The 22,967-nt window shown below is 56.2% G+C and overlaps 1 protein-coding gene across 1 annotated transcript in view; it reads left to right on the top strand.

The window, feature by feature from the left end:
• PRKCA (protein kinase C alpha) overlaps nt 1-22,967 on the top strand; it is a 390,496-nt gene that overhangs the window by 330,799 nt on the left and 36,730 nt on the right. Inside the window, exons 9-13 of the mRNA XM_075562118.1 lie at nt 10,796-10,930; nt 11,888-12,061; nt 15,053-15,144; nt 17,075-17,137; nt 17,881-18,019. Coding sequence (XP_075418233.1) covers nt 10,796-10,930; nt 11,888-12,061; nt 15,053-15,144; nt 17,075-17,137; nt 17,881-18,019 — 603 coding nt within the window. The remainder of the gene's footprint in view (nt 1-10,795; nt 10,931-11,887; nt 12,062-15,052; nt 15,145-17,074; nt 17,138-17,880; nt 18,020-22,967) is intronic.

Here is a 22,967-nt window from a genome sequence, read left to right as displayed (position 1 = left end):
TTGGGGCCAAGCACAGAACCACGGTGAGCTTGGCGTAGGATTGGGCAGTCTTTCGTTCTGTTGTGCATGGGCTCACTCTGGGTCAGAGCCAACTCCATAGCACCCAGCAACAACCTGTTTGTACCAGGCCTAAACAGTCATCAACCTGCAGGCCCAGTATTTCTGCTCATGGGAATCCCTCCTAGGGCGATTAGGGATGTGCAAAGAGATATAGGCCACAGAACCACTCAACCCATGTTCCTGAGAAGAGAGATTTGGGAGAAATCTAAGTGCCCAATGATGCGGCCTTGCTAAACAAGCAAAAGCAGAGCCATGCAGCGGGACCTGGAGCAGGGATCATTGGAATTACGATGCTCGTGAAGGTATTGTGTACTGCCAGAAGATGGAAGGGAGCTGTCTTGGAAGAAGTCCATCCAGAAGGCTCCTTGGACATCACACTTCCAAAGTTGAGAGTCATCAAAACAGAGGAAGATCCTCCACAGGATGGATGGACAGTGTGGCTGCAGCACTGGGCTCAGGCACAGCAACGGTCTCTGTTGACATGGAGTCACTCTGGCACCCAGGCACAATCAATAGCAGCAGCAACCAAACTCTGTAGTAGAGAAAGGTGTCTATAATGGTATTTCACCCGCATTTAAGGAAAAGGCAGGTTAACAAGCAACGTGCTTTTATATACATGTATTTACAAACAATACAACTCTATACCTATCAGATAAGAAAGCAGCCGTGTGTTTGCCAAAAGACAGAATTGGAAAAATATCCACCTATATGTTAATAAGGATTATCTCTGAGGGATGAAGTTAGCAATATTTACCATTTTCTCCTTTGTACATTTTCTAAAAGGAATTTTCATTTCATTTCATAACAAGAAGCCTTTCATAACAAAAAGCAACATTCTTATATGAACTATTAAAGGCAGTAACTCTACTCGCTCGAAAACTTCACACTGAGAGCAGTGGCCTTCCCCACCGAGTTGGAGGACCCCACCCCACATCCAGGCCCTATACTGGGCCCTGGAAGTATGTCAGCCAAACAGGCAGGCCATGTCTCTGCTCTCTAGTGGAAGAAAAATAAAAACCCTGACTGCCAGTGAGTGTATTCTGGCTCAGAACAACCCCTGTAGGGTGGAGTAGAACTGACCCTGTGGAGGGGGGGGGGTTGAGACTCCCAAGTCTCAACAGGAGTAGAAAGCCTCGCCTTTCTCCCTCACACCTGCTGGGGGTTTTGAACTGCAGACCTTGCGGTTAGCAGCCTAATCCTCATGATCCACGGCACCACCCGGGCTCCCTCTAGTGGACGGAGGGAGCTGGGCTATTGCGGTGGTGAGGTGTGTGCGGAAGGAGAAACCCCAGGGACAGGGCAGGTGCGGTGCTGGGTGTAGGGAGAGGCAGGTGTGCTGAGGGTAGCGCGAGGCAGGCACTCATGTGGAAGCATCCTGTGAGCAGAAGCAGGGAGGGAGAAGAGGGGAGAGTCAGGCTATGGGGTGGTGGAGGCAGAAGGAGCAGAGGGCCCCAGGCCGGAGCGGGCGTGGCGTGTTCTAGAAGGTGAACAGTTGTGTAAGTCCGAGGACAGAAGCTCCCAGGAGGCCCTGCGCCCGTTGCTCAGTCTTCCTGTGGCTGCATGGGTGGCAGTGGACGCGGACTCGTGACTCGCTGGACATGCGCAGACTGAACTCCGAACTCCGTAAAGGGAAATTACGCAATCTTCCTCCCCTTTCCTCTGTGCCTGTTTGTGTTAGTTGGCTTGGGTTTTTTGGTTTTGTCTCGTTTTTGTTTTCTGAAAGGATTCACCTCTCTCTCCGCCGCACTGGGCGCAAATAACTTTATCAGGAAGATAACCCACCGAGGTCCCTAAATACATAGATACCACCCCCCCCCACACACACCCTTAGAGCACAGCGGACTGTCCGGTACGGTTTGCATGGCGGTGCTGATGGCAAGCAGACTGCCACAGCTGGCTGCCTGTGGGGGGCTGTGAACTGCCGGCCCTGTGGTTAGCAGCTAAGCTCTTTCAGCTTCTCCCATCACCCCCAGGTTTGCTAACCTCTAGCAGAGTTCTACCTCTTTACCGGCCCCGGGTGACGCCATCAGTCCACGGTGCCAGAACTGTTCGTGAAGCCCCGACGTAGAATATTTATTCACACAACTTGTAGACACCCACCACCCTTCGTTGGCTGCTCCGGCGGGTCAGCATCAGCCCGTCGACCCTCCCCCTCTTCAGAAGGGGCCTTGGGTGTTTGTCAGGCTGGCTCCTGTCCACTCCACAAGCAGCCTCAGTCACAGCCCCGGCTTCCGTTCGGCTGGGACACGCTGCACCACCGAAGACACAGTCTTGAAATAGGTGAGCGCGAGCCCCGCCTAAACATCCAACTGGAGCCCTGGTGGCGCGTCATGGTTACACATTGGGCTGCTAACCGCAAAGTCAGCAGTTCAAAACCACCAGCTGCTTCTCCGGAAACTAGATGGGGCTTTCCACTCCCAAAGAGAGTGACAGTCTCAGGATCTCACAGGCGCACTTCTGCCCGGCCCTGCCCTGCAGGACTGAGGGCAGTGAGTCTGCCAAACGGGTTGAACATTCAACCAGACGTCACAGCGTGGCCCAGGAGACCCCGGAGGGAGCCTAGAGGCCAGGGCAGAACGAAGACTGCATTCTTGATACTGGGACTCACATGGAAGAGAAGGTGCCCGGGTGGCACCGTGGTTAAAGCCCGCCGCTGCTCACCCACAGCTTGGTGGCTCAAGCGCACCGACTGCCCCACAGCAGAGAGCGGTGACCGGCTGCTTCTGTAAAGGTTTCCGGTCTTGGAAACCCACAGGGACCGTCACACCCTGTCCTCCAAGGGGACCGTGAGTTGGAGTGGAATCGGCGGCAGCGAGTTTGGTTTGGGCACGGATTGCAGGCCAAGGGCAGCCTGGCGACCACAGACTTCCCCAGAGTGCACCGTCTGTGCAGTTTCCCCCTCATGAACTTGAGTACGGCCTCCTTGTACCCAGTTCCGACGTGGCCGACTAGCATCAGGTGGAGCTGTTTGGAATTGCTCTCTCTCGGGTTCAGCTGCCACGTCTCCACAGGCGTGTTGGGTCCAGCCTCACCGACAGCCTGGGTCTGACACAGGCCGGCTTGGGGTGCAGCCTCCTCCCATTAGAATGTGATCAGACTCCCGTTGGTGAAGCGAGCCCTGGGGGTGTGGCAGAGTGGGTGGGCTGCCCACCGCAAGGTCAGCCATCCGAACCCACCAGCTGTTTCTATAAAGGGTTACAGTCCTAGAAACCCATGGGGACAGTTCTGTCCTGTCCTGCAGGGGGACGATGAGTCAGAAAGGACTCCAGGCCAGTGAGGGAGCCCACTAGTGAAGAGACGGTGTGGAGCCCGGCAGGATCGTGCATGGACGAGGTGTGCACCCTGGGACCCTGCTCCGGCCCAGCCCGTGGTCAGAGCCACCTCATGCGGCTCAATCACCAGAAATGCCCCCAGAGGCATTGATGTTGGTGTGAACACAGTGTCCTCACCTTGCAAGCAGGTCGACAGAATGGAAAGCCTGCCCCGTCCCCATGACCAGTAAGGGTCCCTCGGAGAGAGGGGCCTTTTCTCCCCACCCGACCCCAGCGGCAGCATGAGTCCAGGCCTAATGGAGGTGCTCTACACCAAGGAGGCTGCGAGGCCTGTGCTTGCTTCTCAGTTATTCAGTCAGAGCTCAGGACCCCGTGTGCTGTGTTCGAATCCTGCTCAAAACGAAGCAGGCACGCCAAAGCTTCCGCACTTAAAATCTTCATGTGCTGCTGTGTAAGCTTTGGACCGTCAGCTACCTGCAAGGCTGGCAGTTCAAACCTACCAGCCACCCCACAGGAACAGAAGAGACTGCTCCCGAAAGGTTGACGGCCCCCGAGAGCCTATCCAGGGCGGCAAAGAGTCGGAATCGACTCGGTGGTCGTGGGTTTGTGTTACTCCACTTTACAGCACCGTGCTTCCCTTTTATTTCCGTTTTTAAATGTTTCTGTGCTGTCGTAATAAGTCCGAATCTCTCCCTGCGTGAGCCTTAGCCTTGCTGCCAGTGGGCGATGGGAGGCACGCCAGGAATCAGGGTGAGCAGCTGCAGCCAAGACCCATCTCCAGCACGGACGGAGGCCCATGGGGTGTGCCGCAGCCTCGCCCCGCTCGTGAGCTCCCACAAAGCCTGTGTGCAGTCCCCGCCCATCTCCGTGAGTCACCCACACCACCTGGATCCCAGGGGGCCTTTAGCCCACGGCCGGGAGGCAGGTGTGCCAGGAATGTAAAGGGAACTGCTGAGAGCACCTCCCTCCTGGGCAAAGGTGAACCACCAGGTGAAGGCTCTGGTGGGAGGTGCCCTCGTTGGCCTGCAACACAGGACAGAGTTCCTGAAGAGGCTCGGAGAGGCGGTGTTACCTTCTCAGTCAACTGTGGGCAAGGCTGAGATGTGACCCACATGCCTCAGAGCACAGCCCAGAGCGCTTTCCAAGTTACATTGCCAAAGGATGCTGACGCTCAGGGGGGGTCTCAGGGACCCTCTAAACTGAAGGGCAGAGTGAACTCGGGGGAATAAACTCCCCCGCCTCAAGTGATTAGCACTTAAATGCATGTGAGAGAGTCACCTGAAGATCCAGTTATAAATGCAGGTGTCGCCCCCACGTAGGCTCTGTCTTCTGGGGTGGTCTGCATTCTCACCTTCATGGGGTGAGTCCCACTTGGGCAGGGGGGACCCCAACAGGGTCCCTGACAGTACGCGCGCGCGCGCGTGTGTGTGTGTGTGTGTGTGTTGCTACAGTGAAAGAAGCCAGCAGGCTGGTTCTTCTGCCTCTTCGGCTTTTCTGAGACTGCTACAGTGTAGGCTACCGGCTTCATCGTTCTCCCCGGACGTCCATTGATTTTATTTGTGCTACTGGAGAATTACTTCCAGGCCGCCCGGAGTTATGTGTGCAATTGGTGAGCTGGAAAGGGCAGGTCTCCTGCTGGGAGACCAGGAGCCCAACAAACCAGTATTGCAATGACAACCATTACATAGCTGGGAAAGGGGGGGTGTCAGTTCAGAAACCCCTCACAGCTTTCCCCAGAGACCCTGCAGGTGGTGGGCAGACAGGACCTCGCAGCAGAGGAATGTTCACCCTTCCTTTGAGACTTGGTGTAGGCCTGCCTGGCCAGAGAGCTCATCTAGACTGGCCTCCTGGAAGGATCCCTGAGGGGCTGGCCTCCTTAAAGGCACTCACATCTTAGCCAGGTCCATGAGTGTAGCAGGAAGGAGCCAGGGTCCCCCCAGCCCTTTCTCTCCGGTTGAGTGGGGGACAGGTTGGAAGGGGGTGGTGAGGACTGTGCTGGAGGCGGTGGTGCATGCGATGGTGCATGTCATTGGAAGGTAGATTTGGTGACACTGGCTGTAGGCATCCTGGTGGCCTACACTTTGGACAGGTGATCTAAGTCCATCAGCTGTTCCACGGGAGAAAGAGGTGGCCGTCTGTTTCCATGAAGAACACAGACAGAGAAGCCCTCAGGGTGGTCCTCCTCTCTCCTGTGAGTTGGAAGCACTCAACAGTGGGTTGTGTTGTATTAGTGTCGGTGTGACTGAAAGAGGCACAAAACTAACAAACCGCCCCCATCCGGAGCTAGTGACTGACAAGCTGCAGAGGAGCTCTGAAGGAGAAGACCAAGCACCAAGCCCACTGCCAACACACAGGGGCCCTCTGCGACAGGGCACTGCCCCGCATTCTAAGGCGGCGATCTTTTATGGACACAGACTGCCAACATAGTTAATCTGTGGAGCAGCTCGCGGCCTTGAACTGCCCACGTTTGAGTTAGCAGCTGAGCAGCAGAATCACTGAGCCATCAGGAGAAGATCTCAAGTCACTGCCCTCAAGTGAATTCTGAGTTGGAGCGACCCCAGGGACCGAGTCGAACTGGCCCTGAGGGTTCCAAGGGGAGCAGACAGCTTCATCTTTCTCCCCTGGAGCACCCGGTGGTTTGAACGACCTCGCGGTTTGCAGTTCTGCTCCGCAGAACGGGGTGATGATGTGATTAAGGAGAATAACAGGAAGCTTGCAGGGACAAGATTCTCTGACGAAAAGACAATTATGCTGCCAGGACCTATGGTTGAACAGGAAAAGTGGGTGGGTGGGTGGTAGGGGTCAGGGATACCTCAGGCCAAGTCTGAGGCAGGACCGCACGTGGGGACAAGTGTGGCAGGAAGCAGGACTCAGCAGGACAAAGGGAGCTGGGGGGCAGGGTGGGCACTAAATGTGGGTTGGAGATCAGGGCACTCCAGGCCTGGCCTGCAGTGATGTCGACCACACTGCTGGTGGCCCCTGGTGGTCCCTTGGCCCTCGTGGGTGACTGAGCTGCTAGAGTACCCATCGCTGACCCACTCTCCCATGATCAGCGAGGCCCAGGTGGTGAGCAGAACTTACCCACCCGACCCAGGCCCAGACAGTGGACATCGTGGCATCAGTTCACCCTCAAACAGCTGCTGCTGACAACGCTCAGCGTGTGGTGTGGCAGCAAGACCTGCAGGTGGCAGCATGGAAATGGCTCTGGAAGCCTGAGTTCTGTGGGGAAATGTTTGGAAAATGCCACCCACAGGTGACAGCAAGATGACCTGTCATCTCAGGCTGGCCCTGGATGAGGAAACGTCCACTCTAGCCCTCTGATAGTAAATGTGGCCAGGGTGGCCGACCTGGTTCTGCCCACCACCCCCCTGTGCTGCCAACCACCCTCTGCTTCTCCTGAAAAGGGCATGAGGATAGAGTAGCCCTGGGTGCTTCTGTGCCCTGCCCTGCTTTCTGGGGCCCAGTGTCTCCTGCGCTGGAGTTCCTCCTGGTTTGCAGGACTGATTGCAGGCCAGAGGTCAATATGCTATTCGACTCTGGCGTGGAACATACTGACCTTGATTCAGAAATACTTGAATGTAAATTGCGTTTGTCTTCACATCCTTGCTTGCCTCATCCTGGGGACTATACTGTCCCTCTCATTCATTCATTCACTCAAGCAAAGAAGGTTTGAAGCCCTTGCTCATGAAGATCAAAGACTACAAGCATTCAAGATGCATTGCATCTCAACATAAAGGAAGCAAACGTCTTCACGGCGGGACAGTGAAGCAGCATCAGTATAAAGGATGAGAGGAGAGCAACACTGTGGTCTCACTTACATGGCTCCACAGTCAGTGCCTAGGGGAGGAGCACCAGGAAACGACAGACACACCGCGTTGGCAAAACCGCTGCCCAAGACCTCGCAGAGCCGTTAAAAAGCCAAGATGCCACCTTGAAGACCAAGGTCCTTCTGACCCAGCTCACGGTATTTTCAGTCACCTCATACGCTTGCCAAAGCTGGACAGTGGCTCAGGGAGCCCCAAGAAGAATCGATGCCTTTCAGTGATGGTGTTGTGTATGCCGCGGACTTCCAGGAGAACAAGCAACTCCGTTTTGGAGAAATAGAGTAAGAATACTCTTTAAGGAGAGAGGATGGTGAGACTCTGTCACACATCTTTGGACCTGTTGCCAGAAGAGACCAGTCCCTGGGGAAGGCTACTGTGCTTGGTGCAAAACAGAAGGTCAGTGACAGAGAGCAGCCCCTCAATGGGACGGAGTCACGCTGGCGGTGACAGTGGTCTCCACGTGGGAGCAGGCGTGAAGATGGCGCAGAACAGGGCAGAGCGGCCCTCTGCTGTGCGCAGGCTTGCTTTGGAACCAACATCACGGCGCCTAACAACAGACAAACAAACAGAGAGACCGAGGCTGTTCATAGCAGAAAACTGGCAACGCCACTGTTCCTGTTGGTTCCCACTGAAGGCAAGAGATGCCCCATCGTAAAAAGGCCCCCATCTCTGTGCTGGAGGTTCACCGAGTCTCCATCCCTAACCGCCAATTGAGTTGCCAGCTCATAGTGACCCTTTAGCACAGAGTAGAACTGGCCCTGTGGGTTTCCGAGACGGAATTTTCCTAGGAGTAGAAAGTTTCATCTTTGTCCCATGAAGCAGGTGGTAGTTTTGAACTGCTGACCTTGGGGTGTACAGCCTGACCTTGGGAGTGTACTGGGCTACAAGGCGAGCAGTCACTCTGTGGGAACAAGATGAAACTTCCTCCTCCGGTGAAGATTGGCCGTCTCGGCTGTCTTGTAGAGGTGCTAAGGGGCGGTTTTGTTTTTTCCCTTTCCGACTGACATCCATCCATAGTCCATCCTTCCTTCATCATCTGTGGTGGTGAGCAGTCCACAGAGGATGGGGAAGCACCCATTTAGGAATGCCAGAGGAGATGGTAGTATCTGGCTCGGACCCAGATGCTGGGCCTGGGCACCGAAGTAGCCTCGCCACCCTGCTGGTCACGCTCTTCTGCTGTTTCGGGGCCTCAAGGCAGTGAGCCACTTGTGCCTGAGCCCTTGCAGATGTGATGTGATGCTCTGATAAAGATGCATCTCTGTGCCTCTTCCTAAACTGCCTGCTGGTGTCAATCCGAAGGGCAGAGGAGAGCGAGGCCTCATCCTCTCATTCCTTACTCAGACTTTCCGCTGTTGCTGCTGAATTCAGACACAGAGCAGAGAACCCATCCACAGGGACCATCCGGGGCGGGTCCCTGGAGAAGGGCTGATTCTGCAGCTGATAGGGGTGCTCAGTGGCTGTGTAGTGAGTCCTCCCTCTCCCATGGTTCTTCTCTGTCGGGACGGGAGGCCAGTTTGCTCGGCATCACAGTGAGGTTGTATCTCTAGAGCTCCAGGGTCCCCAGGCTGTGCTTCCCATCATGCACTGCCCAGAGGGGAGGCACCAAGGCAAACCCAGTGCCACCACGGTGACCCTGGTCTCTGAGACTCTTCAATCTTTATGGAGGGCAACGGCCTCACCTGCCCTCCACGGAGTAGCTGATGGGTTCAGACGTTTGATCCCCGGTGCCAGCAGGGCTCCGTCAATACTAGTAGAAAGCGTACTTATTCAGAAGGCTCGTCGTGAAGTGAAAAGGTTGGGCCCATCGCCCCCCACCCCGCGCGCGCCCAGCGTTGATGTATCTGCATTAAAAAGAGGCAGCGTATTTCATAGAGCCTGTATGCGAACCAGGGGACTCGGCCCCTGTGCACACACGAGGCATATTTCCTGGAACAGCATCGGCCGACACGACAGCTCGGCGCCTGGTGAGCGTGTGCAGGCGCTCCTTTGGTCCCTCATCCAGCAAGAGGGCTGAGTGCAGGCTCCATGCCAAGCGCTGTGTGAGAACCGGGGGCTCAGAGCTGCTCACGCATTGCCCTGCAAGAGAGCCTGGGAAACCGGGCTCACGCTAACTGAGGGGTGAGGAGACGTAGTGGACAGAGGGGAAGGAACGGCGATGCCTCCGGGGCTTCCTCTGCTGCACACGAGGGCAAGCCACGTTCTCCCTGAGAGCCAGGCTCCCTGGGGCTTTGTGACAGGTGAGCACCGCGACGCTTTCCCTGCCTCCGTCCCCTAAGGTGCTCCCGTGCGTGATGCTCCCAGATCTGCTGTGTGGGGTGGGGCTGGGCGTGCACCCCCTGTTCAGGACATAACCAAAGCAAGAGCTCTTGCCCCGCCCACAGTCCATCCATCCATCCCTCCTTGCCATGTCCATGTTCCGATGCAGAGTCGGGGGGTGCAGTCCCTGGGACCCTCGTGCCCCCTTTTCTCCTGAGCTGAGCCCTCCTACGTTTTGCTCTCCTGACAGTAGCATCAGGCCTGGCTCTCTCTCCCCTCTGCCTGAAGTGGGTCTCATTTCTAAAGCCCCCATCGGTGACTCTGCTGTCATCAGCCTGGAGTGTGGCTCGTGACGCCAAGTTCTCAGGGCTATCGGAGATGCTGTCATTTGTTTTAGTGGTTGCACTCTGGACTCATACAAATACGCACACAGACACGTGTGCGCACACACAGCCACCCACAGATACACATGCACACACATGTGCATGCACAGATACACATGTACACACATGTGCACACACAGATACACATGTACAGAGACACATGTACATGCACACCCAGATACACACGAACACACACATGCACAGAGATACACGTGTATAGAAACACAGGTGTGTATAAACACACACAGAGATACACATGCACACACAGAGACATATGTATACATACAGAGACACTCACAAACACAGACACACATGCACATACACAAATACACACACAGACACAAATGTACAAACACAGACACATACGCACATGCACATACAGATACACACAGAGACACTTGTGAACACAAACTGATGTGTAAAAACACACAAATGCACACATAGACACACAGACTCACATGTACAAACACGCAGATACGCCACAAACACACACACAGAGCGTTCTTCTCACGGTGCGTTTGAAAGTGACAGGTAATGGTCTCCAATGCGTGCTGTTTAACCACTTTCTCTCCAGCGGCCAGGATTCTCCCGTTTGGCTTGGGTGCACATTTATTTTATGTGGACTAACCATAAACCAGAAGATCCACAAATACGAAACTCGCCGGTCCATGACACACGTAGCAGCTTGATGGCGCCAAGGGCCCGGCAGGCAGCATGGCCCGGAAGAGAAGGTCCCCACCCAGAACAAGAGCCCCTCCGGGCTGACTGGAGAAAGCCCTGCGCCCTCCTCTCAGAGGGAAGGGCTTTGTTCCCCTGCTTGCCAAGCTTTGCCCATAGGGCCAGGGAAGCCCCTGTGTCTGCAGAGATATCAGGATCCCTCGCCCCCACCCCCGCCCCCGGGGAAGGTGGCATCGAGCTCGGTCAGTGTTTTCCTCCGTCGTCGGGCTGTCCCCCAGAGGAGAGGGAGCCAATGGCTTTCCTGTGTGTACTTGCTGTTTAGAAAGCCAAGCTCGGCCCAGCTGGCAACAAAGTCATCAGCCCCTCAGAGGACAGGAAGCCGTCCAACAACCTGGACCGAGTGAAGCTCACAGACTTCAACTTCCTCATGGTCCTGGGAAAGGGAAGCTTCGGAAAGGTAAGGGGCGGCCATGTGTCTGAGGAGGGACGGGGGAGCACAGTGGATGAGAGTGGAGAATGTCGGGGTCCGTTCTCTGCTCTCGGTGGCTCCGTTTGGGGTTCCCTGCGTCTCCCACTTCATCTCATTAAAAACAATGTAGCCAACCCTGAGACAGAAGAACTAGACGGTGCCCCGCCACCACTATCCCGTGCTCTGAAAGGGATCCCATCAGCAGGCCCTGGACAGAGTGGGAGAGGAAGGTGAACCCAAGCCCCCAAGAAGAGAGGAGACCAGGCTTACTGGTGGAATAGACACCGGTGGGACCCAAAAGTCCATCTGACCTTTCAAACCTGGGCCTGAACTCACCTCCAGGGCCCAAGTTTCAGCCTAACAATAGACAGTGGTAGGGGGCTAAGCACCCCTTAGGATAATCAGCCATTTGAGATCCAGGGGGCAGCATTTGCCTCAGGACCCAGTTCAGAAGGGCTAGGTGCGAGGGACTGAAGAGGGGAGGGTGGCCCAGGGAGTGGGGCTGCATTGGGAGGGGGGCACCAGGAATGAATCATAATAAACCACATCTACTGGTGACCGCAAAGCTGAGGATCCCTCTGTAAAGCTTTCCTTCAGCTCGATGGAGAAGAAACCTCCGCTCACACCACAGGAGAGACGAGGCAGTCCGTTTCTGTAAAGGTTGACAGCCTTGGACCCAGCAGGGCAGCACTTCTCTGTCCTGCTGGGCTGCTAGAAGTTAAGAGTTGCCCAGGTGGGGGCTGGTCTCTCTAATTGGGGGCCTTTAGATGGCAGGGATGTGCTGCATTTCAAGTTCACCCCATAAAGCAAAGTCTCGTGGGTCATTCCATAACCACAGATTTACAAATGCGCATTCACCCAGTCCCCGGGCCCCACCCTCCCCAGCCCTCCTGACCGGCAGCCGTCTGTTCCCTGAGCTTCAGACTGCTCTCGGTCTGTCCCCAGGTGATGCTGGCTGACCGGAAGGGCACGGAGGAGCTGTACGCCATCAAGATCCTGAAGAAGGACGTGGTGATCCAGGACGATGACGTGGAGTGCACCATGGTGGAGAAGCGCGTGCTGGCCCTGCTGGACAAGCCGCCCTTCCTGACGCAGCTGCACTCCTGCTTCCAGACTGTGGTGAGGACCCCGGCCTCCCAGCCCGCCTCCAGCTGGGCGAGCGCTGGGGGACCAGGCACCGTCCGGGGAGCCAGCCCTCGTGGGGTCGTGGCTGTGAGCTGGGCTGTTGAACTGTGAGGTCGTCAGTTCAAAACCACCAGACAGCTCCACAGGAGAAGGAAGGGGCTCTCCCGTAAGATGTGAATGCTCTGGTTTTAAAAATCATTTTATTGGGGGCCCGTACAACTCTTATCACAACCCATACATATATCCATTGTGTCAGGATGTGAATGTTATATCAATAAAATGGTTCCTGAGAGAGAGAGAGAGAGAGAGAGACTCATAAACGCACAGGGCTGCTTCTGCCCTGCCCTGTGGTGTCGCTGTGATGACAGCAAGTTTAGTGAGAGGTTCTTCCCTGAGACCCAGCTACAAACATGACACAATGGTCTAAATAAGACAGGCGACCTCCTGTAAAGCCATGGCTTCCCAATCAGGATCTCTCCACCGTCTACTAGCCGCAACCAGCAGGCTCCTTAAAATCAAAGATGGCGACACTTCTGCTCCCTTCCCGGGGCATGTTGGCAGAAAGGGCAGCTCTGCAGGGAGGCCATCGTGGTTGGTAGAGGGCGAGTGCCGGGACAACCCCCAGGGAGATGGGCGGACACCATGGCATTGGCACTAGCCTGGCTCTTTAAAATGACTGGTCAGGCCACCACCCACTGCATTGTCAAGGTAGGAGACTGTATTGTCCGGGAGTGAGCCTGGTGTTGCTGAATGGCACGTAGCGGGCACTTGTACAGTGGGGCCCATGGCTTATTTTGTATCGTCAGTGAGGCCAGCGTGGAAAGAGCTCGAATGGAAGACCATTTCCTGGCACGTGGAAATTCGATGAAGGTCGCACTTGAGTACCCATGAAAAATATGACTGCCACTGCCATCGAGCTGCCGGTTCTGAGTGGCAGTCATCCTGTGGGACAGGGTTGAGCAGCACCCAGGGTTTCTGAGGCTGTAGCTCTTTACAGGGCAGGCAGCCCTATCTGTTCCCGCAGAGTGGCTGGTGGAGTCGAGCTACTGACCCTGAGGGTCCAGCCCAGCGTGGTTTGGTGGCACGCAGCGTCCCCACTCATTTGCCTGTCACGGAGCTGCTTCCAGCCCACAAAGACAGGGCAGGCGATGGTGGGCCTGCAAAGCCTAAACCATTTGCTCTCTGGTGCTTGACAGAGGTTTGCTGGCTGGCCCTGTCATATAGTACTGCTCAGCGAGGGTGAGCCAGGCCCCAGGGCACGGACCCGTCAGCAGTGGGGACAAACCTTTGGCCCGCAGGGAAAAGAGACTTTAGCACAGTCCCACGGACATGCTTCCACCCCTCAGAGGCCGTCCTTTCTGAGACAGGCCTCGGAAACCAGAAACCACAAGGGCACCTCAAAATGCTCGGAGGGGGCCGTGGGGCTGGGGTGGGGGGAGAGAAATCTATGCGCTTTTCATTCCATTTTCCCATAAGCCTCAAAGAAGCCCCCTCGTAATGGCGGCTGCATAGCCGTGGTGGTTCAGTCCTAGCGTCCTCGCTTTCTACCCACGAGACCCTGGTTCAACTCCCAGCCGTGCCCCTCACGCACAGCTTCCAGTCCTGGAGCCTCCTGGGTGGCTGGGGTGTTCCAATGGGTGCCAGCGGAGCTTCCAAGCTAAGACAGGGGAGGAAGAAAGGCCTGATGACCTACTTCCCCAAAGGAGCCACTCAGAAACCCACGGGCCACACAGGCCAATCTGAAAGCCATCAGTCATGGCGTTGACACAAGATCCCAGGCTGCATGTTGTCCCAGCGTGTCGGGTGTGTGTCTGACCGCAGTTAACAGCAGCAGGGTCATGCATATTTCTCCATATCCTCTTGGTGGGACAGTGATGTTCTAGTTTCCCTCTGGCAGACGCCCCTTAATGTTTGGGGAGGCATGGTAGCCACCAACCAGCCTGCCGTAGTCTGTCGGGAGCTGCGGAGGTAGGTGACTACCACCAGGTGGCAACCCAGAGCTGGCAGCTGCGTGGGCCCCCTCCTTCCAACCGCTCCCCCACCCCACTCTGACTTAGGCCCTTCCTGGGGACGAGGAGCAGTAAGCTAGGAAGAGAGCCTGCATCTCTGAGTCCCAGCCCAGACCCTGTGCCCCAGTGACACTCCGAGGGTGCAGAGGACGGAAGTCAAGATGAAACTCGAGTTGCTTTCAGGAGAGCGGGCGGCCGAGGCACCCAGAGCTGTTGCCTGGCTGCCAGCAGCAGCGTGGCCACATCCCCGCCCTGCGCGACGCTTTCACGTTGAAACGCCTGTGAGAGGGCGAGGGTGTCTAGAAAACAGCAGAGGTGGGCTTCCCCCTGGCTTGTTCTCTATCTCAGTTGCTTTGCTGGTCCGCCTGAATCACCCCAGCCGCCTGTCCCAGCAGAGCACCTCGTAAATGCTCCCATCTGTGTGGTGTTGTGATCTGTGCCCTTCCTGGGGGCTGGCTCTCCTTTAGCACACCGGGCGCGGAGAACAAGCAACAGTGATATTGGGGCAGATCGTGGAAGCACCAGGCACCCTGGGCTCACCGTGGGGTTTCCTCGCAGGCAGACCGCCACTGTGGACAGCCTTGCTCACAGAGCATCCATAGCCCAGCGGCTGGTTCCCTCTTTATAAGCTGGTGGAGCCGGCCTCCCCCACCCTCACCCCCGACACTACAAACTGGGTTTAACCCCTGGGGGCCTGTGGATTCTGTGTGCAGAAGAGAAGGGGTACACGTGTGTGCTAGAGCAGGAAGTGTGTGTGACCACTAGGGGGCAGTGACTCCATCCATCCCAAGGCCTTCCTGCCATCAAGTTTAACATAGAGTCCCTTGGTGGGTGGGGAGGGGAAGAGGGGGCTATTAAAGGTTCCACATTGCACCGGTTTTACTAATGAGCAAGAGAAGCAGAGTCTGAGCAAGGGGGTGCAACCTGCCCAGGACCCCCTCCCCACCCTCTTCACACGCTGTCCCTTGGTCCCCAGGACCGGCTGTACTTTGTCATGGAATACGTCAACGGTGGAGACCTCATGTACCACATCCAACAAGTCGGGAAATTTAAGGAGCCGCAAGCAGTGTGAGTAGCGATCTCTTGATTTTTTGTTTAAAGCCTCTTCACTTGGGTGACACAAGACTCCCAACGAGGCCTTGTGTCGAGAGGAGGCACTTGGCAGGAGCAAGTGTGCACCCACAGCGTCTTCATGTCCCTGACTGGGTATCACAGTCACAGGAGTAGACGGCCTCAGCTTTCTCCCGAGGAGCAGCTGGTGGGTTCGAACCACTGATCTTGTGGTGAGCAACACAGTGAGAAGTTTTTAAATGCCTAGCATCCAGTCCCTGGAGTCCCAGGAACCACAAGGTATTGCCAGCGACGGATTCCGGCTGGTGTTCCCATCAGCAGGGGCATCTGCGGGATGACTGGCCTGAGCAGTGGCTGTGGGGAGGACTTCTGGTCTTATGTTTATTTGTCCTGGTCTTTTGTTTATTTGTTGGTGTCCCCAAAGACCTGCCCTTCTCACATGGAGTGATGACTCAGGCAGGATTTGAGGGCTCAGATCGCAAGGCACAGCTCGATTCCACAGCACTCTGAGGAGCCCAGGGCAGCCCCAATGGCCGAGTGCAGCCCTGAGCTCTGTAAAGGAGGCTGGTCCTGATCTCCTCTCCTCCTGTGTGCGTTGCAGGACAGCTTTGCCTTAAAACTTCTGGGAAGCTCAGGGAAAGCATGTGGTGGTCACCCTGCCCCATCCTCCTTTCAGCCTCAGCAGGTCCCCTTCCCCCTGCTATGAGTTTAGTCATTAATGTTGTGAGTTCTTTCTTCCGTTCAGGGTTAGCCCCTGGTACCTGGCTTTGGGCATCCTGGATGTGATTTTTGTTCAGGCAAAAGCCTTGTGGCTCCTCAGACTTCAGGAGACTCTTGAGCACTGGGCATTTTGAAACATCACCCTGAACTGCTAACCACAGGGTCAGCGGTTAGAACCTATGAGCTGCTCCATGGGAGAAAGATGAGAGTGTGCACTCCCATACAGGTTCAAGTCTCAGGAACCAGGTCACTTGGGGCTAGGAGTCAGAAACAACTGAACAGCAGTGAGTTTTGAGTTTAGCTGGCATTGAATCCAAGTCTCCGAGAGGACCCTATGAATAAATTCTTCTTAACTCTTGCTAGCCAGTTTGGATGACGGTTTGCAGGGCAGACCATCAGTCTTACATTCAGCCATTGTTACACTTTTTGTTTCAACTCATGCCATCAGCCCCCTCAGCATCCCCTCATGTCCCCACGTCCCGCCCACCCTGTATTTCCTGTTTTCTTCCCTCCTTTTTTCCCAACCCTCTGACCTTTGTCCTGGGGCCAGGAACTGTTGGTTCTAACATGGGGGGAGAAGTTCCATTCTGGGATGAAACGTGACTAAGCACCATCTCACTGTCATCGAATCCTGCCCTGACTTTTCCACTCACTTTCTCCAGGACCCTCTAACACAATGGTTCTCAACCTCTGGGTCGCGACCCCTCTGGGGGTTAAATGACCCTTTCACAGGGGTCACCCATTCCATAACAGTAGCAAAATGACAGTGATGGCTAAGGAGTTGCCTGGCACCCTGTCTGCCAGGCGGCAGTGGCAGGCCCCACCCCTGGATGCAAAGAATCGTCTGGACGTAGAACAGCCTAGTAGACAGGCCCTCTGTCCAAGATTGCATTAGGAGGCTCCCAGGAGCAGGGGATCACCTGTCCACCTGCCCCAGACAGGCAGCCTTTGTTCCCGGGCCCGTCTCCCCACTTTCATCGACTGTGTTAGCAGCTGTGTCACACCCCGCTCTGGGGACGCTGGAGTCCTGAAGCACAGGAGAGGTGGCCAGGGAGTCCGAAGAACAGGTGTAGGGCAAGGCGAATCTCGGCTGCAGCTTTCCGGAGCCTCGGCTCGAGGGCAGATGTACCGGGTTGTGGGTTCCAGGGAGCACGTGGGACACCCAAGACCCTGCCCATTCAGTGCCATTCTTCCTCATCTCTTACAGATTCTATGCAGCAGAGATTTCCATCGGCTTGTTCTTTCTTCATAAAAGAGGCATCATCTACAGGTGCGTGTCCTGACACTGTTCTCTACCGCACCGCACTGGGGAGTTTCCGTGGCCCTCTGGGACCCGGGATTCTGTGGGTGTGACTTAAGACTCGGGATTGGTGGCCTTTCTGTGCTGCCTTCAGATCTCAGAGATGTCGCCTCTCATTTCTGCTTCCTACCAGAAAACTGTGTTCTTCCCCCCCGGTAGCACCTGCCTCCCTCTGCTGCAGGAGCTCAGCAGAAGGGGAGAGGCAGCGGGGAGACTGCCGGGTTCGATTCTTCTGGCCCTCAGCAGTCGTGGAAGTCTGCTGCCTGAGCCAGGAGAATGGTCACCAGTGTTAACTGGAGACTGACTGCATGAATACAAAGGGGACCCTGTGCAGGATGGGGGGGGGGACCCACGCAGGATCCAGTGAAGTGGTTGTAACACCCAGATCTGGGAAACCTCCTTGGGTGCCGGAACCCCCAGGCAGCCTATAAATACATCAAATGACGGGCTCCCCTCCCCCCACTGACAGCATTGGAATCTCTGGTGAGTCTCATGCAAGACCAAGTTCAGGCATCGATCCGTTCATCCAGCACATGTTGGTTACGTGCCATGTCCCGGGCACTGTGTTAGGCTCTAGAGATAGGAAAACACGGTCACTGGTGTTCCCTGTACTAGCGGCCCCTCAGGTGGAGAGCCGGTCTAACCCACGTGGGTCTCAGCCACAGACCAGGCGACGTTGCGGGCAGGCCCTGAAACTGGCCTCTTCCCTGCAGGGATCTGAAATTGGATAACGTCATGCTGGACTCCGAAGGGCACATCAAGATTGCCGACTTCGGGATGTGTAAGGAGCACATGATGGATGGCGTCACCACCAGGACCTTCTGTGGGACCCCAGATTACATCGCTCCCGAGGTAAGGGGACCCCCCCCCAGTTCTCCAGGCGTGCCCGACTGCCATCTCCAAAGTGCACTCAGAACCCACCCACGGGCACACCACCGCCGGCTGTGAGCCGCTGCTCCGATGGGTGGGCCGCTGAGTGAGAGACTGTGAGAATGGAAGAATCAGAACTGTCTCCAGGGACTCTAGCGTTCCTTCCAGGCACGAGGGTACGCCTTGAAATAAGCAACAGGTACAGAGAAATCTTCCTTCACAAAATACAGCAACTGTGAGGCTGCTGCCTCTTGGCACCTCCTCCATATAGACCATACTCAGGGCCATCCAGTAGATTCCGACCCTCAGCACCCTGATAGGGCTGCTAACCGCAAGGTCAGCAGTTCAAAATCACCAGCCCAGGGAGAACGACAGGACTTTCTCCTTCCGTAAAGAGTGACAGTCTTAGCAACTCACAGGGGCTGTCCTACCCTGTCCTGATGGGTCACTGTGACTCAGAATCGCCTCGATGGCAGCTGAGTTGGTTTTTTGTTCGGTTGGTTGCTTGATTTTTTGAGGTCTGTACAGCTCCCAAACTGGTATTTCCATCTCTCTAACCTTTCCCCGAAGAATTCTGTTGGGCATCCTTAGGGGACCCTTTTTGTGTTTCTTTGAAATCGTGTTCTGAGAGTTTGGGGAACACGAAGAAGCCTGAAGGGGCGAGGGCAGGCTGCAGGGTGGGTGGGGCCCAGTGCCTCCGTCAGAACCTCACAGGGTGGGGTCCACGGTGGTGGTGGTTCTCCGGTGCCATCGACAGCATCTCAACTCATGATGACTGTCCGCACATAGTACACAATGCTGCCCAGCCTCACGGCCGCTGCTCTATAAGAGCCCGCTGCCGCCGCCACTGTCTCAGTCCATCTCGTAGGGGGCTGTGCTAGTCCGGGTAGACTAGAGAAACAAATTCATAGAAACTCAGGTGTGTATACAAGAGAGTTTTATATAAAGGGTAATTGTACATTAAGCATTCCAACCCAGTCCAGTCCAAGCCCATAAGTCCAATATTAGCCCCTATCTCCAATACCAATCTATAAAGTCCTCTCCAGACTCACAAACACATGCAATGACCCTGAATGCAGGGCGATCACAGGCCATTGGGTAGAAAGTCTTTGGATCCAGTGGGGTTGGAAGCATCTCAGCGCTGGCAGGGGTCTCCATGTGGCTTCTCCAGCACCCAGGGCTGCATCAGGGTAGGTCCATGTGGCTTCTCCTCAGGGATGTCTTACAGGGAGTCAGCCTTGTCAGTAGAGAGTCTCCAATGGAGTGAGCCAAGAGCCAAGGGGTCTCCTTCCTCCAAGGAGGAAATACCAGAGTTTTTCCAGAATCCTTAGGGGAAGGCCATGCTCACAGAGGCCTCATTGGCTGTGACTAGATTGACAGACTAGACTCCACCCCTTCCCTCTTAATCCTCTCAAGTCCCAAATGACACCAGATAGGGTAACCACCACAGGGGCCTTCTCCTCTCTCCCTGTCCCTCCACTTTACCAAGCACGAGAGCCTTCACCAGGGACTGGCCCCTGCTGACCACACGTCCACTGTACGAGAGATGAAATCTCCCCGGCCTCCATCACATCCTTGCCATTCTCCAACGCAGATCTGCTTGGCTGCCCACAGTGCGTCGATGATTTCTCCCCGCGTTGTGGGTCGAAGGCTTAGCAGCTGTTGGTGGCAGAGATGACAGCTGGGCCGAGCACTCTCCGTGCACCCACCCAGCTAGGAGTCCAACCCTAGACACTCAGCCCGAGTGTCAGTCCTGCCTCTGTGGTTCAGAGGCTGTGGACACTCTGACAAGCGACTTAACTTCTCTGACCCCATTTCCAGGGCGACACGTTAGGGGTAGGAACAGACGCCTGTGGACGTCCTTGGAGGACTCAGTGCCTGCGACCACACCTTGTACCTAGTGGGCTCTCGGTTGTCACTAGGTGGCCAACCTGTTCAGCTGCTCACCTAGAGGTGTCTCTGGTTCACCCAGGGGCTCCGAGGGAGAAAGACCTGGCCTCCTACTTCCCGAAACTCAGGCACCGAAAACCCGACGGAGCCCAGCATGGCTCTCACTCATCAGAGGTTGCCACAAGTCAAAACCGGTTCTGTTCTGTTGGGTTTGCTTTTCGTGGCTTTGCATTCGGTCAGCCCTCGGGAGGGACGATTACTCGAGAACAGAACCTGGTTTGTGTTCATTCCTTTGCCAAGGACTTCTGGTGGGTTTGATGCAGCCCTAGACAGCGCAGAGACAGAGTCTTGTCTCCCTCCTGAGGTGTGGCTGGGGGCTTCGAACTGGCGGTTCTCAGCCCCACGCATCATCCGTGGGCCTGCACCAGCAGGGCGCCCGCCAGGCGTCACTTTAGGCACTTTGATTCAGAATCATGCGACCAAACGGGACATTTCCTCTCAACATGTAACATGTTGGGGTGTTCTCCCCCACCCCAAGAACCCACATGTCGGTCCCGGCAGGCCTAGAGAGGAAGCTTAAAATACTGTTTTTCAAACGTGAGGAACAGGGGGATGGCACAGTAAGACCCGGCTCATGCAAATGTGGCATTTATTCTGAAGCCTGTACCCGCTGACAGGCAGTGAGCGGCTGTGAGTATAAGCCGTGCTGGCCCTGGTTAACACCCGCCAGGCACAGCTAGAGTTCGGGCACAGGGCATGGCTGCATTGTTAGGAAGAAGGGGGGCTCTGAAGTTCATCTGCATGAAGGCCAGGTCTCTGCTGATCAGACCCGCAGCTGCCTGAGGTCAGTGGCGTTTCACCGTCCACCCTCCCCAGCGACGGCAGCGGCCCCCTGAGAGGACACTGCCCAGGCACGTGAAATCTGCTCCTTTCCCTGGCTCGCCTCCTGGCTTTGTGTCCGGTGTTATTGTGACGCACCTTCGCCATTGCTGCTCTCAGAAACAACTCCAAACACCGGGCTGCTGTTGTCGGGGGCTGTCGAGTTGGGTCGGACTCACAGTGACCCGTACACACGGGACAAAGCACCGCCCGTCCCTGCGTCACCCTCACAATTGTGCTGTATGAGCTCATGGGCGCAGCCGCTGTGTCGATCGACCTTGTTCCCGGTTCTCCTCTTCTGCATTGCCCCTCTACTTGACCAAGTCTCCAGGGACAACATGCCCACAGTGCATGAGGGAGACCAAGTCTGGCCATCCTGGTCTCTAAGGAGCTCGCGGTTGTACTTCTCCCAAGACAGATACCTAGGCGGTGTAGAGCAACGCAGGTGGGTTCTACTTCCAGATGTCTGGAGTCTGGCTGGGCCTTGAGGGGTTAACATCAGGTGGTCGGCAGGCTGAGGCGGGGGCGGGGGTGGGGGCTGATCCATTTCATCATCTCTGGCTGCCAGAGGCAGCCTTTCTTCCTTGGCTGCTGGCCCTGTCCTCTGTCCATGCCTGCAGCACAGCATCTCCCACCTTCTCCGCGCTTTCGGACTCTGGCCCTGCTGCTGCCCTCTCGCAGGGACCACTGTGGGTGCATCGGGCCACCCAGAGTGTTAACGCTAATCTCCCTGCCTCGAGAACCCACCTGCCGTGTCCCCTGTGCCACTGACGGGAGTTTAGTCACTTGTCTCAGGGATTGGGACAGATGTCCCTCCCACCCCCACCCCACTCCCTCCCTGGTCAAAGAGCATTGCTTGGCCCCCTAACCTCATTTTGATGGCTTCCTCTCTAGCCATATTGGATCACCTAGTTAGGTGCTACGAGCCTGGTGGCATGTGGGACACTCTGTGGGCTGCTAACTGCACAGTCAGCAGTTCAAAACCACCAGCCATTCCTTAGGGCAGAGAAAAGGCTTTCTACTCCCAAACAGAGTGACCGTCTCGGAATCCCCAGGAGCATATCAACTCTGCCCCGTGGGATCACTAGACGTCAGAATCCACTCGATGACCGTGAGCTTGGTGCTGCTGATCAGAACAGACTCGGCTGCACCGAGTGAAGCAGCCCCCTCCTATAGGACATGTCCCTGATGGCACACCTTGGGCAGAGCTAGGTGCTATTGAGTCTTGCTGGTGCCGTGGTGAAGTGCTAGGCTCCTGTAGCCTGGAGGAGGGCAGGTCGGACCCACCCTAGGAAAAGCCCGGTCACCTGCTCGCTTCACGGTGTACAGCCGTGGACTCTGGATGGGACAGGTCGACTCTATCCTGGTGGGTCGCTGCACACAGGCTAGTGGGCTCTGGTCCTCTCGGTCCTCTGTTGCCCTATGCCTGCGCTCCCCTCCCTAGGTCCACGGTGCGAGGCGTGGTGAAGAGGGCCCCCGATTGGGGGGTGGTCTGCTGCACACCTGACACCGTGCATGCTTTCTCTAGTCGACTCCATGAGCGGGCTCCCACTCACAGCACCCCTGCCCAGAACAGTGAAATGCTGCTTGGTCCTCTGCCCAGCTCGCGATCACAGCGCGTTTGAGCCCTGTGCAGTGGTCACTGTACCGGTGCACCCCACTGAGAGCCCACCCACTGCACTAGCTCACCTCACAGGAGGATGCCCATCTCCACCAACTAGTCCTTCCTGCTGACTCGTCCCAGGGGCAGGGACTGAAGTCTGAGGCAGGATCCTGCCGCCCATGCCGTTTTCCTTGGCCAACTGTCTGGGGCCAATGGCCGGGCCTTTCTTCCTAGTCTGTCTGTCTGTCCATTGGAAGGCTCCACTGAGACCTGTCTGGCATGGCTGGCACTGCTGGTGTTTGAAATGCCAGGGGCCTAGCGTCCAGCATCGTAGGCACGGGCTAGCTGTCCCACTGGGACAACCTGGGAGAAGGGTGGTGGCGAGTGTGGAGGGTGCAGCGCCCTTGGGGTCATACCCCCAGGTTCTCCAGGCAGTGCGGGAGCTGACCGGGAGCAGGCCTTGCTCACAGTGCTAAGACAGGCTGGGATGAAGCTTCTCTCCAATGCAGCCACTTGCCTGTGAGAGGGCCTTCTGCCCGCTGACCGTGCCCAACGTGA

Source organism: Tenrec ecaudatus, chromosome 10 (assembly GCF_050624435.1).
Source record: "Tenrec ecaudatus isolate mTenEca1 chromosome 10, mTenEca1.hap1, whole genome shotgun sequence".
NCBI lineage: Eukaryota > Metazoa > Chordata > Mammalia > Afrosoricida > Tenrecidae > Tenrec > Tenrec ecaudatus.
This window is presented reverse-complemented; position numbering and strand designations above follow the sequence as displayed.